This window comes from Nicotiana attenuata, chromosome 7, assembly GCF_001879085.1.
Source record: "Nicotiana attenuata strain UT chromosome 7, NIATTr2, whole genome shotgun sequence".
In the NCBI taxonomy this organism is placed as follows: domain Eukaryota; kingdom Viridiplantae; phylum Streptophyta; class Magnoliopsida; order Solanales; family Solanaceae; genus Nicotiana; species Nicotiana attenuata.
The window spans coordinates 16,883,494-16,896,859 of NC_031995.1; the positions used below are offsets into that span (position 1 = coordinate 16,883,494).

At 41.9% G+C, this 13,366-nt stretch overlaps 1 protein-coding gene across 1 annotated transcript in view; it reads right to left on the reverse strand.

Annotated features, from left to right (window-relative positions):
- LOC109229868 overlaps positions 9,852–13,366 on the reverse strand; it is a 12,793-nt gene continuing 9,278 nt past the window's right edge. The window contains exons 6-10 of the mRNA XM_019395416.1: positions 11,687–11,739; positions 11,406–11,542; positions 11,268–11,332; positions 10,400–10,458; positions 9,852–10,275 (exon numbers count right to left, since the gene is read on the reverse strand). Of these exons, the coding sequence (XP_019250961.1) occupies positions 10,186–10,275; positions 10,400–10,458; positions 11,268–11,332; positions 11,406–11,542; positions 11,687–11,739 (404 nt within the window). The 3' untranslated portion in view covers positions 9,852–10,185. The remainder of the gene's footprint in view (positions 10,276–10,399; positions 10,459–11,267; positions 11,333–11,405; positions 11,543–11,686; positions 11,740–13,366) is intronic.

Genomic DNA, 13,366 nt, shown 5'->3' on the forward strand with positions numbered 1-13,366 from the left:
AATAGTGATTTTTTTCTTGCTGGTTTACTAAATAACGCAAGTTATCTTTCACACTCTTTCTTGTCCAAGATCTTTGATTTCAGGTCAAAATGTGTAACTCAGTAAACGCAAGTGAAAACAACAATCTTGAGGACCATGGAGAAAATGGTGTAGTTGTTCCAGGTGCTGGTGTACCACCACGAAACCCTGGGGATACGCAAGAACCCATTCCCGTGACGCGGTCTCGCGCAACGCTTAACACGTCGAAATAAGCTCCCACACCAACAGGAGCATACACCAAGGAGATCAACAGGAAGCTCAAAAAACCCAGGCTCAGGAAGAACAAGGGGTTAGCCTTCACGTCATCTTCGAGATGTTACAAGCACAACAGCTAGCGATTGCTCAGCTACAAAGCCACCAGAAAACTCCCAGCACGATAGCACCGGAAACGGATCCCCAAGCCGAGCAGGTACAGGAAAGATCAAGCAACAACGGATCGGCAGCCGACCCCGCCATCATAAAGATGCTCGAGGACCTCACAAAGAGGATCGAGTCAGGCGAGAAGAAGATAGAAGCCAATGACAAGAAGGTGGAGACCTACAACTCTAGGGTCGATCAAGTCCCGGGCGCACCCCCGAGCATCTACAACCTCCGCTTCCATCTTTAAAAGCTCAGACTCGAGCCTCGCAATCATGCTCGTTCGGACCGAGCTGTTTGCACGAGCATTCCGGAATTGCACTTCGAGGGCGGAAGCCTTGGTCGAAGCATCCCTCTGGGCCGCAACTTGGGCATCCGCCTGAGCCTTTAGCTCGTTACACTCATGCTTGACCTAGCCAACCTCGCCCTAAAGTCATTCCAGGTCATCCGTTTTTCTCTGCAACTGAAATAGAAGAATATTAGCCTACAAAAGCGGAAGGAGGGGCATACATCGACTCAAGGCAAAGGTTACCTGTCTTTCAAGATAGCTCTCGTAGTTCCAACTTTGATCTGCCTCGTACCGCAGGTATTCTAGCTCATCTCCCCTTTTCTTGCAAAGAAGCTTGAGGGATTTCTCCCCTTCCAAAGCTTTGCGCAGCATGGCTTCATGGCGAAGCAGCTCGGACTTAAGCTTGTCAAATGCCTGCGAAAAGGGAGCTCAATAAGAAAAGGAAGGCGCGAAACTAAAAAGCATGTACTGACTACTAACACTCACCATGGAACTGAGCCGCTGGGCCTCGTCAAAAGTCGAGCACACATTTCCTCCTCCCCGAAGGGACACGTCCTCATCTCGGAAAATTCTCCAACACCTGCGTTGACAGAGTTAGTGCGCTATAGAGAAAGTACCTTTCTAAGAGAACAAACCACTATGCACCTACCATGATGCTTTGCCTCACATCTCCCCTTAGACAGGTCTGGCCATTTGCACTTATCGTAAGACGAGCAAGATGCCAACTTACGAGACCATTCCGCCAGTTCGGGAACCTCGTTAGGAAGCCAAGGGATAGCTACAGAAAACAAAAAGGAGAACATCTTCACGGGGCCCGCCTCCACTATGGACAAAATGATAAAAACACAAGTGTACCACTTACGTGTGAAATTCCATTTCTCAAGAAATGGCAAAAACTCTCCAGGGATAACATCGACTGTTCGTACCCGAATGAATTGACTCATCCACCCTCGGTCCTCGTCTTCTTCATCATTAACAGCAGGGGGCCGAGTGGATCGACGTCACATAGTAATCAAGCCTCGATAATGCAAAGGCCGGTATAACCTAATGAGATGACTAAGGGTGAATTCGAGTCTGGCCTTATCTGTAAAATATCTTATCATCAGCACTATCTTCCAAAAGGATGGATGAGCCTGCGCCAAGGTAACCTGATTCCTCCTACAAAACTCGAGCACGACCCTATCGAGAGGGCCCAATGTAAAAGGGTACGTATATACGTTCAAAAACCCCTCAACATGGGTCGTAACGCTTTCCTCCGGAGAAAGTACCTGCAGCACTACTTCTCCTCCCCATCCGCAGTCTTTTCTGACTACCTCGAGATGCTCCTCCCCTATCGAGGAGATAAACCTCGACGCATGCTCCCGGAGGCCCGGAACATTGGGAGGTTTCTCTAGCGTAAAATCCCTCCTCATGACGAAGCACCTCGACGTTAGCATGCTGGACGCCGGCGGTGTACCACGACTGAGTGTGAAGCTAGGACAGAGCCCTCCTCTCCTTGGCGAGCGAATTTGGGCATAGCGGCCATGGCTATGGCGAAGCAAAGAAAGGGGGAAATGAAAAGGCTTTGAGTTGAAGGAAATTTGGCGCATGGAAGAAAAACCCTATAAAAAAGATAGTCGCTCAGTGCAGTGGTATTTCCAAATGGAGGAAAAACAAGTACATATTAGAGCAGGTGGCGACTGATCGCCTGCCCTAGAGACCAATAGAATCTGATCATTTCAGTACCGCTTTTGGGGAAATACGCCGGTGGGGCCACCTCGGTCGCTTCACGACCACATCATATAAATGATACTACCACGCAAGCGCTCGAGAGTCATTCGACCCCGAGGATTTTCGCCATTTGCAGGGCATCAACCCTATAGAAATTACCGGCCCAATTTTGAGATAGGTGCCCGATCTCAATGGCCTCGACTGCCACAAGTATGTGCCCCGAAGAACCAACGTCAGAATTCAGAGACAAAAGCATTAAAACATAGAACTCAAAAAGACTGGAAGCAGAAAAATTGTTGTATTCCCAAAAACACATTTACAACAGGGGAGCATTTTCAAAGTCTTTCCCCTAAGAAATTCTTGCACAAAAAGAAGAAAAGATGACCTAATTCTACTCTCCACTACTTCCCTCGGAACCATCATCGGAACTCTCATCTGAAGTATCTGAATAAGCAGATTTTTCCTCCATGGTTCGGGCTTCTTCGATCTCGGCTGAGAGATCGACGCCTTATCACTCGCCTCCTCAAGAGCCTGTCTCCTCGCTTGCGCACATGCATAAGTAACGGCCCCGGTTAGCTTCTGCTCGCCCTTCGCTAATATCTCTCGAGCTCGTTCGTTCGCACTAGTGGCATCTTTCTTATACGAGGAAGCCTTTTCTTCTACCATGGACTTAGCCGACGATAATGCGGCAACCTCCTCCTTGGCACACCGCAGAAGATCTCGGATCGACACCAGCTCGGTCCGCAGAAGGTCCTTCTACGAGGCCACAACCCTATTTTGCTCCTTCAAATCGAGGACCTCTGCATCTTTGGCGACCGCCTCCTCTCGGAGCTGCTCCACCGGGGAATTCCTTTTCCCGACCTGCAGGGGAAAAGAAAGTTGGTAGAATACCAAGTTACAAAGACAAAGGGCGAGCTCGCGAATAGGGTATTACCTGCTCGACGAGGGTGTCTTTTTCTCGGCACACTCCTTCCAATCTCGCCCGGAGCCCACTCAGCTCCTCATCCTTTCGGGCAGAAGAGGTCTCCAACTCCCTTAACACCGAGGTGAGATTATCAACCTCTTTCCTACGGCACGAAAGCTCATTTTGGAGCTTAGAGAAGTCATGATCGTACATCTTCTTGGACTACAACACCACACAAAAGACAAAGGGTCAAGCACAAAGATTTAGAAACGTAAATGATATGCCAAGAGTATCACCTATCGATGAAGCCTCTCCGCCTCCCCGAGAGCATTGCGAGCCTCGAGATCAATGTTATCATCGAAATCAGCAAGAAGGTCTTCAAGCACATTTCTTCCTCCATGAAAGGCCCCCGCACCAGCAGTGTCCTGATTCTGAGCATCCCTGATCTCTCCCGATGAGTAAGAAGCACCCAAATTGATGCCACCCAGGGCATTAAGCTCCTTAGGGGTCTCCTCTCACCCTCGAGAAGCTTCGGGTTTGGGTTCTTCGGAGTCACCAACAACGGGTTCCTTGATAGGGGTTGTACCACGTCCAGTAAGGAACTCAGGGATCGTATCGACACCCACCTCGAGCGTTCCCGATTAAGCGGCCCTCGGCCCAGCCACCTGTGGGGCATCCGTGCCCGGCCTTGTACTTTGTACCAAAGGGCTCTCATTATCGTCGTCATCCTCACCCTCAGTATCGGGACTTGCCCTGGTAGCTGAAGTCGAGACCTTGGCATCAGCACGTGGCCTGTGTGATTTGGGCTTCTTTGACGTGGGAGATTCAGCGGTCGCCTTTATCTTTCTCTTCTTGCCTTTACCGGGCTTCGAGGTCCCTTCTTCGCCGTCAGGAGGCGGTCTCATCAGCACCCCTTCGCCAAGGCATGCACAAGCATAATACTCAAAGCTTATCAATACGGAGGGTACGCGAAAGAGATATTGAAACATGGTGGTGGCGGCAACAAAAGGCTTACCATGATTCTTGGCCGGCCACCGCGTTTTGGCCAAATCGGAACGCTCGAGATAAGGGAACAAAATATCCAGTTGCCTGATCCGCCCTGACAAGTCCTGGACCACCTCGGGATACTAAACGGTAGCTACAAAAACGAAGGGAAGATCATTTTTTGAGAAGAATGTAAAGAGACAGTAAAGCATGTTCGAAGGAAAGGCACTTACGCTTCGTATTCCTCTTCTCCGGGAATGGCATCCTTTCAGCCGGGATGATGTTCGAGGTCCTCACTCGGACGAACCTGCTCATCCACCCCCGGTCCTTGTTCTCATCAATGCTCGAGAAAAATGGCTTCGCGGATCGAGGGTGAAGCTTAATCAAACCTCGATAAAGACGAGGCCTATACAGTCTAATCAAGTGGTCGAGGGTAAAAGTCATACCCATGGCCTTATTGGAGAAATAATGGAGCATATAGACTATCCTCCAGAAAGATGGATAGATTTGGCCTAGCGTCACTTGATACTTGTGACAAAAGTCAAGAATAACCGGATCTATCGCCGGGGAAGAAAGGTCTGAAGAATCGACGGGGCCCAAGGTGAATGGGTATGTATATACATAAAGGGAGCCGACCTTATGATCTGTTATGCTCTCAATAGAACTGAGAATCTCAACCAACACTGATTCCTCCCATCGACAGTCTTCCATCACTTTTTGTATATTAGTCACGACGCTAATATACCGGGATACATGTTCGCATCGGCCCGGCGTAGATGAGGGCCTCTCGATAGAAAAATTGTTCACGGTATCAAACTCGGTGGGTGTACTCTATTGAACGGTGGGGGCCACTTTGGGTTTACCCTTGGATGTTCGAGATGAAGAGGCGGTACCCTCTCTTCGAGGCACTGTCTTAGAGGTTCTAGCCATGGTGGTGGAAAGGTCCTTCTGAGAAAGGAAGTAATGGATCAAAGAAAGAAGAATGCGAAAAAGGATGACTTTGGCTCTGAAAGTTTGAAGATGTTGTAAAAGTGTGAATCACTAAACGGTTGAGGTATTTATAGAAGCCATATGGGCAGCGGAAAGGACGAACCGCTCTCGATAGTCGTGTTAACGGCGACCCTTGTGTGGCTTTTGAGTCATGGCATTTAATGCTCTGACAAACTGACGTCATGGCAATAGTATCAAAGAAGCAAGGGTTCGAAATCGTTTCCTATCATTTTTATTCTAGGAAACGTGGGGACTATTTGTATACGGTGAAATCAGTGGGGCCGATTTCGTGGCCATTACGACGTTCCATAGATATGCATGCTAGGGCTTGAGGCAGACTCGAGATGGAGATCGAATAAGTACATTCGATCTAATAAGTACCTTGTGTTAGAATTGAGAAATTCTATGGCTCGGATGTAGCCTCGAAGGATTTGCAGACGATGAACTCCGAGGCAGCACAGATCGATAGGTATGATGGAAAGATGGGGAGTTCCCTAGGCACTTGATTAAAGCTGGCAAAGTCTAGTAGACTAGTCCAATCACGTATTATGGCATTAAATGGTTGTACCAGCCCCATATCTTTGTAATAAATGCATTTGTATTATATTGGGATTCCCCCTCATATATAAAGGGGATCCTTGTCATTTTGTAAGAGAGATCTGATACACAAGATACAATACACTACATTCAATACAAGAACATTCTCTGCCCTCTAGCTTGAACATATTCTCTTGGTTTCATTACTACATTTATTGCTTACATTCATTGTGTTCTATTAATCGTTCATCATTTATTGTTTATTATTGATTATAGAGAACCGTCATCGCAGCTCTCATAACTGTTAGTCCTTCATTGACTACCCTTAACCGGGTATGATATTTGATCTCGAGGCCCCGTATACGCAAGCTCGAGGCCTCGATTCCTAGCCATTTCGGTTCGTTTATTAAGCTATCTACAAGCTATCATCTTAATTTCCAATCCTTCACTTAGCATCTATTGCCTAACAACTAGCATAAAAATATATCACATATTTTTAGAACCACAAAATCAAATCTAATTGTTATTAAGGTAAACAAAGAAAATTCAATAGTTGAACTCGTCGACGAGCCTACATAAATTTAAGAGCTTGTTCCAACGGCGATACCTACAATAATTAACACAAAAATAAAGCTGTTAAAAGAAATATACCTACAAGGAAAACTAAAATAAAGGCTATTAAAAAAAGAGTTGTCGCCGAAGCCAGTTTTGGCAAAAGGAGCCTAAACCTAAATAAAAAATGACACGACTAAGTAAAATTAATCGGTAAAGGAATCCTAAACCTAAGTCAAATAAAATCCAAAAAAAAAGGTAATAAACGATAGTTTGTGGCTTTTTCCAGGGAGAAATTTAAAATTAGCCAGATTTACCACTGGTTGTTGAAAAATAGTCAAGTTTCAAAAGTCATTAAAATTTAGCCACTTTAAATCTGAGCGAAAACACTGTTCAAAATCCGGAAAAATACGCCCGCAAATTTTACGGGAGTTCCAGCATAAGTATGCTTGAACTCCCGTAAATTTTACGGGAGTTCCAAGATAACTATGCTGGAACTCCCGCAAATTTTTTTACGGGAGTTCCGGCAAGTATAATTGTCCAGTATAATATACTGGAGTTTGGAGCACTGGTGCTCCAGTCTCCCGCAAATTTTACAGGAGTTAGCAAAGTATACCGGTCCAGCATAATATGCTGGAGTTCGTACACAAATGCACCAGAACTCCCGTATATTATACTGGACCGGTCCCTGTTGCAGCAACATACTGGCTATTTTTCATTGACTTGATAAACGCTGGCTATTTTTCATTGACCAGTGTGAAAACTGGCTATACCATGATATTTTAACCTTTACCTTTTTCCTCCCCAAAAAGAGGGGCATTTGCATCTATACCCGCTCTTTGGGTCACGTTTTAACTTGTGCCCGCTTTGCAAAAAAAAATTGCAAGCGTACCCACTTTTTCGCGTAACTTCAGCATACGGGGCTGAAGTAGCAAAGGCAATCACGCAAAACTTCAGCATTCTAGTAGACGGGCCTGAAGTAGCAAAAATTGCTGAACCAAGTGTGCTGAAGTTTTTGTTTGCAATTGCTGAACTTAAGCATTCTAGTAGCTGAGTTTTGTGATGATGAAGTTATTTAGTTCATTTGTAACAACTTCAGCACTAAATACGCTGAAGTTTTTTTGTCCTGGATAAGCTTTTTCAAAAATTTCAGCAGAAGATGCTGAAGTTATTTAGTTCATCCGTAAAAACTTCAGCACTATATAAGCTGAAGTTTTTGAAAAAGCTTATATAGTTTTTTGACCCATACAATCACTATATTGGATCTTCGTTTTTTCTTCTTTAACGTTTTTATGGAGCAGATCAGTAATTACATTAGAAAAAGGTGCCTTCAGTAGAAATAAATCAAATAATCATAAAGTTTAAGTGATATAAAGTGAAACTATTACTTTAACCCCACAGATCGATTCATTTGATTCAAAGAAAAAAAGATTACATCAAAAATGAAGACCAGATACTAACATGTGTTATCGTACTAAAAATATCTTAAGAGAACGAAGGAGGAGAGGAGGAGGAGAAAGGGGGCTGAAGTTGTTTAAAAAGTGGGTACAAGTTAAAACTTTTAATAAAAAATGGGTATAGGTTAAATGGGGGCGACCAAATACTGCGCCTCGTGCAATTTTTACCCAAAAAGATTATTAGAGTTTATATTACAATTTTATCCAATATAGAATATATTTACGAAGGCTAAAAAAGGTGAGTGATATTTCGATAGAGCTTTCGTGCTTTTGATATAGTATAGATATTTATTTTTGAATTTAGAGTTCTAAGAATTTTTTGCTTGATACCTGTTGTGTCAAATGAATTTTTTTAAAACTGTATTTGATTTTTTGCTTGAACTTTTTCTTCTTGATTTCTTTCTTTCAGTTTGCTTATAGTCCATGGATTTTAATATATTTTGCATTATGGGTATGCCTATATGATGGTTAATTTTTTGAATTAACTTTTTTTTTTAACTAAATCTAAGATAAAGTGGGAGGGGAAGAGGTGATAAATAAGGGGAGGTTCAATTAGTTATCAAGTATCATTTTGTGGTTTTATATATCGATATTCAAAATGAATCCCTTAACTAATAGGGAAAATATTCGCCGAATTATTTTATTGAGGCAAAAGTAAACATTTTCCAGACTTAAAGGGCAATTTTGGACCTTTTTCATTTTTATTTTTATTTTTTAATGGATCCGTTGGTAAAAAGGGACAAAAGTGAATCTTTCGTAAATTATGGGGCAGATATTTGCTAGTTTTATAACAACAGGATCAAAAAAATGCCCAACTATTAACAGAAAGTAAAAGTGTCCCTAGGCGAATAATACGGGAGAAATTCAAAAATAACCAGATTTACAAGTGGTCATCAAAAATAGTCACAATTTCAAAAGTAATCGAAGTTTAGCCAATTTTTATGTAAAGATAAATCTGAACGAAAACACTGTTCAAAATCCGAAAAAATACTCCAATATATTATACTAGAACTAGAATGCTAGTATACTTATGCTGGAACTCCAGTATAATATACTGGAGTTCCAGTATAATATACCAGTCCAGCATAATATACTGGAGATTGGAGCACTGGTTCTCCAATCTCCAGTATATATATTGGAACTTTCTGCGTGTTGGAATTCCAGCATAATATGGTGGAAGTTCATACACAGGTGCACCGATCTCCAGTATATTATGCTGGAACTTTTCGTGTTGCAGCAAAATAGTGGCTATTTTTGAATGACTTCGCAAACGCTAGCTATTTTTGAATGACCAGTCGAAAACTGGCTAGCCCGTGTAATTTTTACGAATAATACATGGGCAATTTTGGCCTTTTACCCAAAAACTGTTACAACCCAAGAAATCTTGTCGAACGGCAATGGTGTATAGGGTATTGATTTATATTAAATAAACGAATGATTATATGACACGTTAAACTGGAGGCAGGCGAAAGATGAAGGTAGTGAAAATCAAGACCGAGGACAACAACTTCGATCGGTATCAGGTAGATCCCAAAGGGAACACAGTCAACAGAAGCAAACAAATAATTGTCACCAGATGACATTTAATAAAGAATATTTCTCAGTATTAAATATGCAACTGTTGCAGAGAACTTTAGCGTTCATGGCCTGTCGTTACATATTCATTAATGACCCCCATTATTGTCATTTAAGAGAGGCTTAATCCTAGGATCTTGTTAGCTATAAATAGGGGCTTCAACAACCATTGTGGATCTCTGGCAAAACTTATGCTACATTTTATTCTCAAGCAAAATAACGTAACTTTATTTTCTATCTAATACTGTTCTTATCGCTGTCCTCGAAAGCCTTGCTTCTGGAATCAGGCTTGCTATTTCTTTCGATTTCAACACTAAGTCTTATTTTTCATTTAATTTATTTATTATTTTGGGATCAAATCAGTTCGCTTGTCTATAAATCACGCAACAAATTCAACTGTATTGTTTTACGGGTAAACAAATGGGTTGGCTCTTAGAAATTTAGCTAACCAGGGCGATGAAGTTAAAAAAATGAATATATCGAATTCCTGAACGAGACAGTGCATCCACCAAATTTCAGGAAGGTTTCACTTGCAAGGGCCAAATGGTGCAGAAACCTTATTGCTACACATTTCCTGACTAGTAAGATTTCCATAAATTTCAAACAATTTGTTGACCAAGAAAATGTAAAAAGCTCTAATCCCACTTGCCCATCACACCTTAGGGGGGAGGGGCAGATGAACTGTTCATCCATATGATATAAGCCCTCCTCAATACTCATCCTAAGTTATAAGGTAACCACAATCAGTGCAAACGGACTTAAAGCATTTTTCTCCAAATTGGCAATCCTCCTCATATAGGAACACCTAGTTCAGAAACCTTGAAAATCCTTTTGTCAATTGCAGTCCTTTGTTGACGCAGATGCGACGCCATAGAAGCAACCTGAGTGACATACTCGGATAAGGATGAGGACTTTCAATGCAGATATAAATCAAAACTAGATAGTAGAAATTGATGAAACAAGTGCAAAATTGAAGACGAATATCAGTTCGCCAAGGGAACTCACCTCTGCTCGTAGCTTTAAAGCCTCTCTACCTGGAATTTCCCGCAGCACATCCATCAAATCTATCAGTTGAAAAAAAGAAGTTGCATTAAGTTTTTCATTGGCACCAGCAAAGATTTTGTCAGCTTTACATGGATTTCGAAATGAAGTTTCCAGAAAATCCATCCAACTTCCTATACAATTCTTTACACCACGAAATACAAATGAAACAAAAAATCATTGGTTAAAAGGAACCTTTTCTTTACATAGAAAACCAAACGAAACAAGGTATGGCCTTGATTTTCCTTTACTTTCAAGTCTTTTGATATAAGGACAGGAGTTGCATTAATAAAAGGTATCTTTTCAAAATACAACAACAATCTAAATCAGCTACATCATCACTAAGCAGATAACATGCAGAGCAATCAGCTGTTTATTCAGTTAAAGCAAACCAACAGATTTATTCACTACTCTAACATGTCCTTACATCTGCCTCCAATAAGCACCTTTTATTTATTTTCCTTTGCAGTTCACCCAAAACCAGGTACTTTCTTTAAGCAAACCCAGACAAGTGCAAACAATACGGGAGCCATAATTTGTAAGTAAAAGTTAATTCATTTAGCAAAGCAATACCTAGTTTTATCCAAAAACTCATGCTTTCATGTACTTGGATGGTAAGTCTAAGACTAGAATGCTTTTCATTCTGCACCATCTGCAAATCTTCTGTAAATTTAGAGGAAATAACTTGGTTGCTAAACCATAGCTCCATTCAAGAGAAAGGTTTTACGTCGATTGCAAAGTTATGTAGCAAACAATGAGAAACAGAGGGTAACGGAGGAAATGAGCAAAAGCACTTATTCGTAAAATAATAAGGAAAATAGGGTACACTAACCAGCAGCTTGAGCTTCAACTTTGTAGACAGTTTTTCCAATACTTTGGATCTGTTTTCCAGCATCCCTTAAAAATTTAAAAAATCAACTGCAGAAGCTACAGAAATAACGATACAAACGATAATACAGAAAAGACATACATGAGGTCAGACAGACCACGTTTCATATCCTTTTCAGCGAGAGCCGCTCTTTCAAGCAGCTTTTTACTCTCTTTTTTCATTAAATCAACAGACAGGCTCAACTCTTTCACATTCTTCTCAGCTTTACTAAACTTAGCCTGAAAAGTTGAGTTACTGCCTTAATCAAATTGAAAAGGAATGACATATACGCAGGACAGAATCATGTAGCTTCTTGGCCAGAGTTTCAAATGAAAGTTTTAGAACAAAAGGCATAATTAACCCAAATATGTTTAGCAGACTACCTCTTCACTCTGGAGACGGCCCAGTGTTTGACGAAACAGAAATCTTCTAGGTCCTGCGGGAAGAGGTCGTTTAGCTCAGCTCAGAGGATAGCTTGATATTAGTTACCAAACAATGTGCCATTATTTTAACTAATGCAACTAAGGAATAAGCATCTTTGGAGGAAAAGAAAACAAAACAAAAGAATTAGAAATGCGCATGTATGGATCCAAAACTGATCTCTTGATTTCTCAAAATTGGCAACTCCTAATAACAAGAATCCATCTCGCTGGATGATAAATCAAATATTATTTCAAGGGCAAACTCATTTAAAGAAACCAGGCTTAAATCATCCAACATTCACCTCCTTAATGACATGATCCTCAAATTGTTTTAACAATAGATAATTTAGTTAAAGCAGATGACCAAGTTTGGGGTAGTGTCGGTGCTGCAAGAGAATTTTCGTGACTTCACCTTTTTCTCCCGAGAAGGGACCACAACATGATCCCTTTCCAGACTGAAGTTGCATTACAGAACGATTTGTAATCAATGGACGTGGCTATAAGAGGTTGTGCCTGGAAACAAGCATGACAAAGGGACATAGCAAACAGCAAAAGATGGATCCCACTAATCGAATTCTCTTTTTATCAAAGTAAATTTTGTATGCCAAAAAAAGTAAGCGGAAGCGAATTCAGAGTAACATATCAAATTCTGGATAAATTACCATGGGGACAGAGCAGGACGAAGAGGAGAACATCATGTTAAATAGAGATTTAGGCAGATCTAGCATGTCACTGTTCATGCCTATGAAGCACAGAAACAAAATATCCATACGTTGGTTTAAGATATTAACACTAGTATAACACCAATGGGCACAACTCTTGATTTAAAATATCCAAACACCCTGAGCAATCCTAGTTCCTTTCTAATTATTTAAAATATCCAGATGTTGGACCTATATGTTCTACGAAGAAGAAAGAGAAGTCAGGGGGGTGGGGCCTAAAAGCAGAAAGGGCAAGGGTTCCCCCAGCATTCCTCCCTTCCTTGACCAAAGCCTGATTTCAAAACACACTACAGATTGGGCAACCGTAGCCGTATCAGAAGATCCAGAAGGTCCACAAGCTGAGGAAGAGTTCCATATGGTGATTATCAGTAGAAACAGTGGGAAGTATGGGAGAAGGACGTGAGAAAGGGGAGGAGAACCAGTAATTGGTTATATAAGGACACATGGAGCGGGTGGATCAAAATATCCTGGGATTTGGGAACTCATAGGGGTTTCCTACGAGAATAGGATTATGTGGTTGCCAACGGATATTGTGCAAGTACAACGGAAGCTAGTAGTGGCGAAGTAGAGAGACTGAGAGGGGAAGGTGGCAAGGAGGAGAACGGTGGGAAAAGTGAAGAGAGTAAAAGCACATCGTAGTCCACGAGATAAAAGGAGAGACAAGGGAAATGGGACAGGATGGAGGTGAACGGAGAAGGAGGTGAGAAAGGGTACGAGAACCACTAATTGGTTATTTAAGGAGGGGAGATGGAGTCGGTGGATCAAAATGTACTGTGATTCGGGGAACTCCTAGTGGTTTCCTACAAGGATTTTGAGGATAAGATTATGGGGTTGCCAACGGATATTGTGCAACTAAAAGGGAAGCTGGTAGTGGCAAAGGAGAGGGAAGCAAAGCGGGCATGGAAGAGAATTAATATTT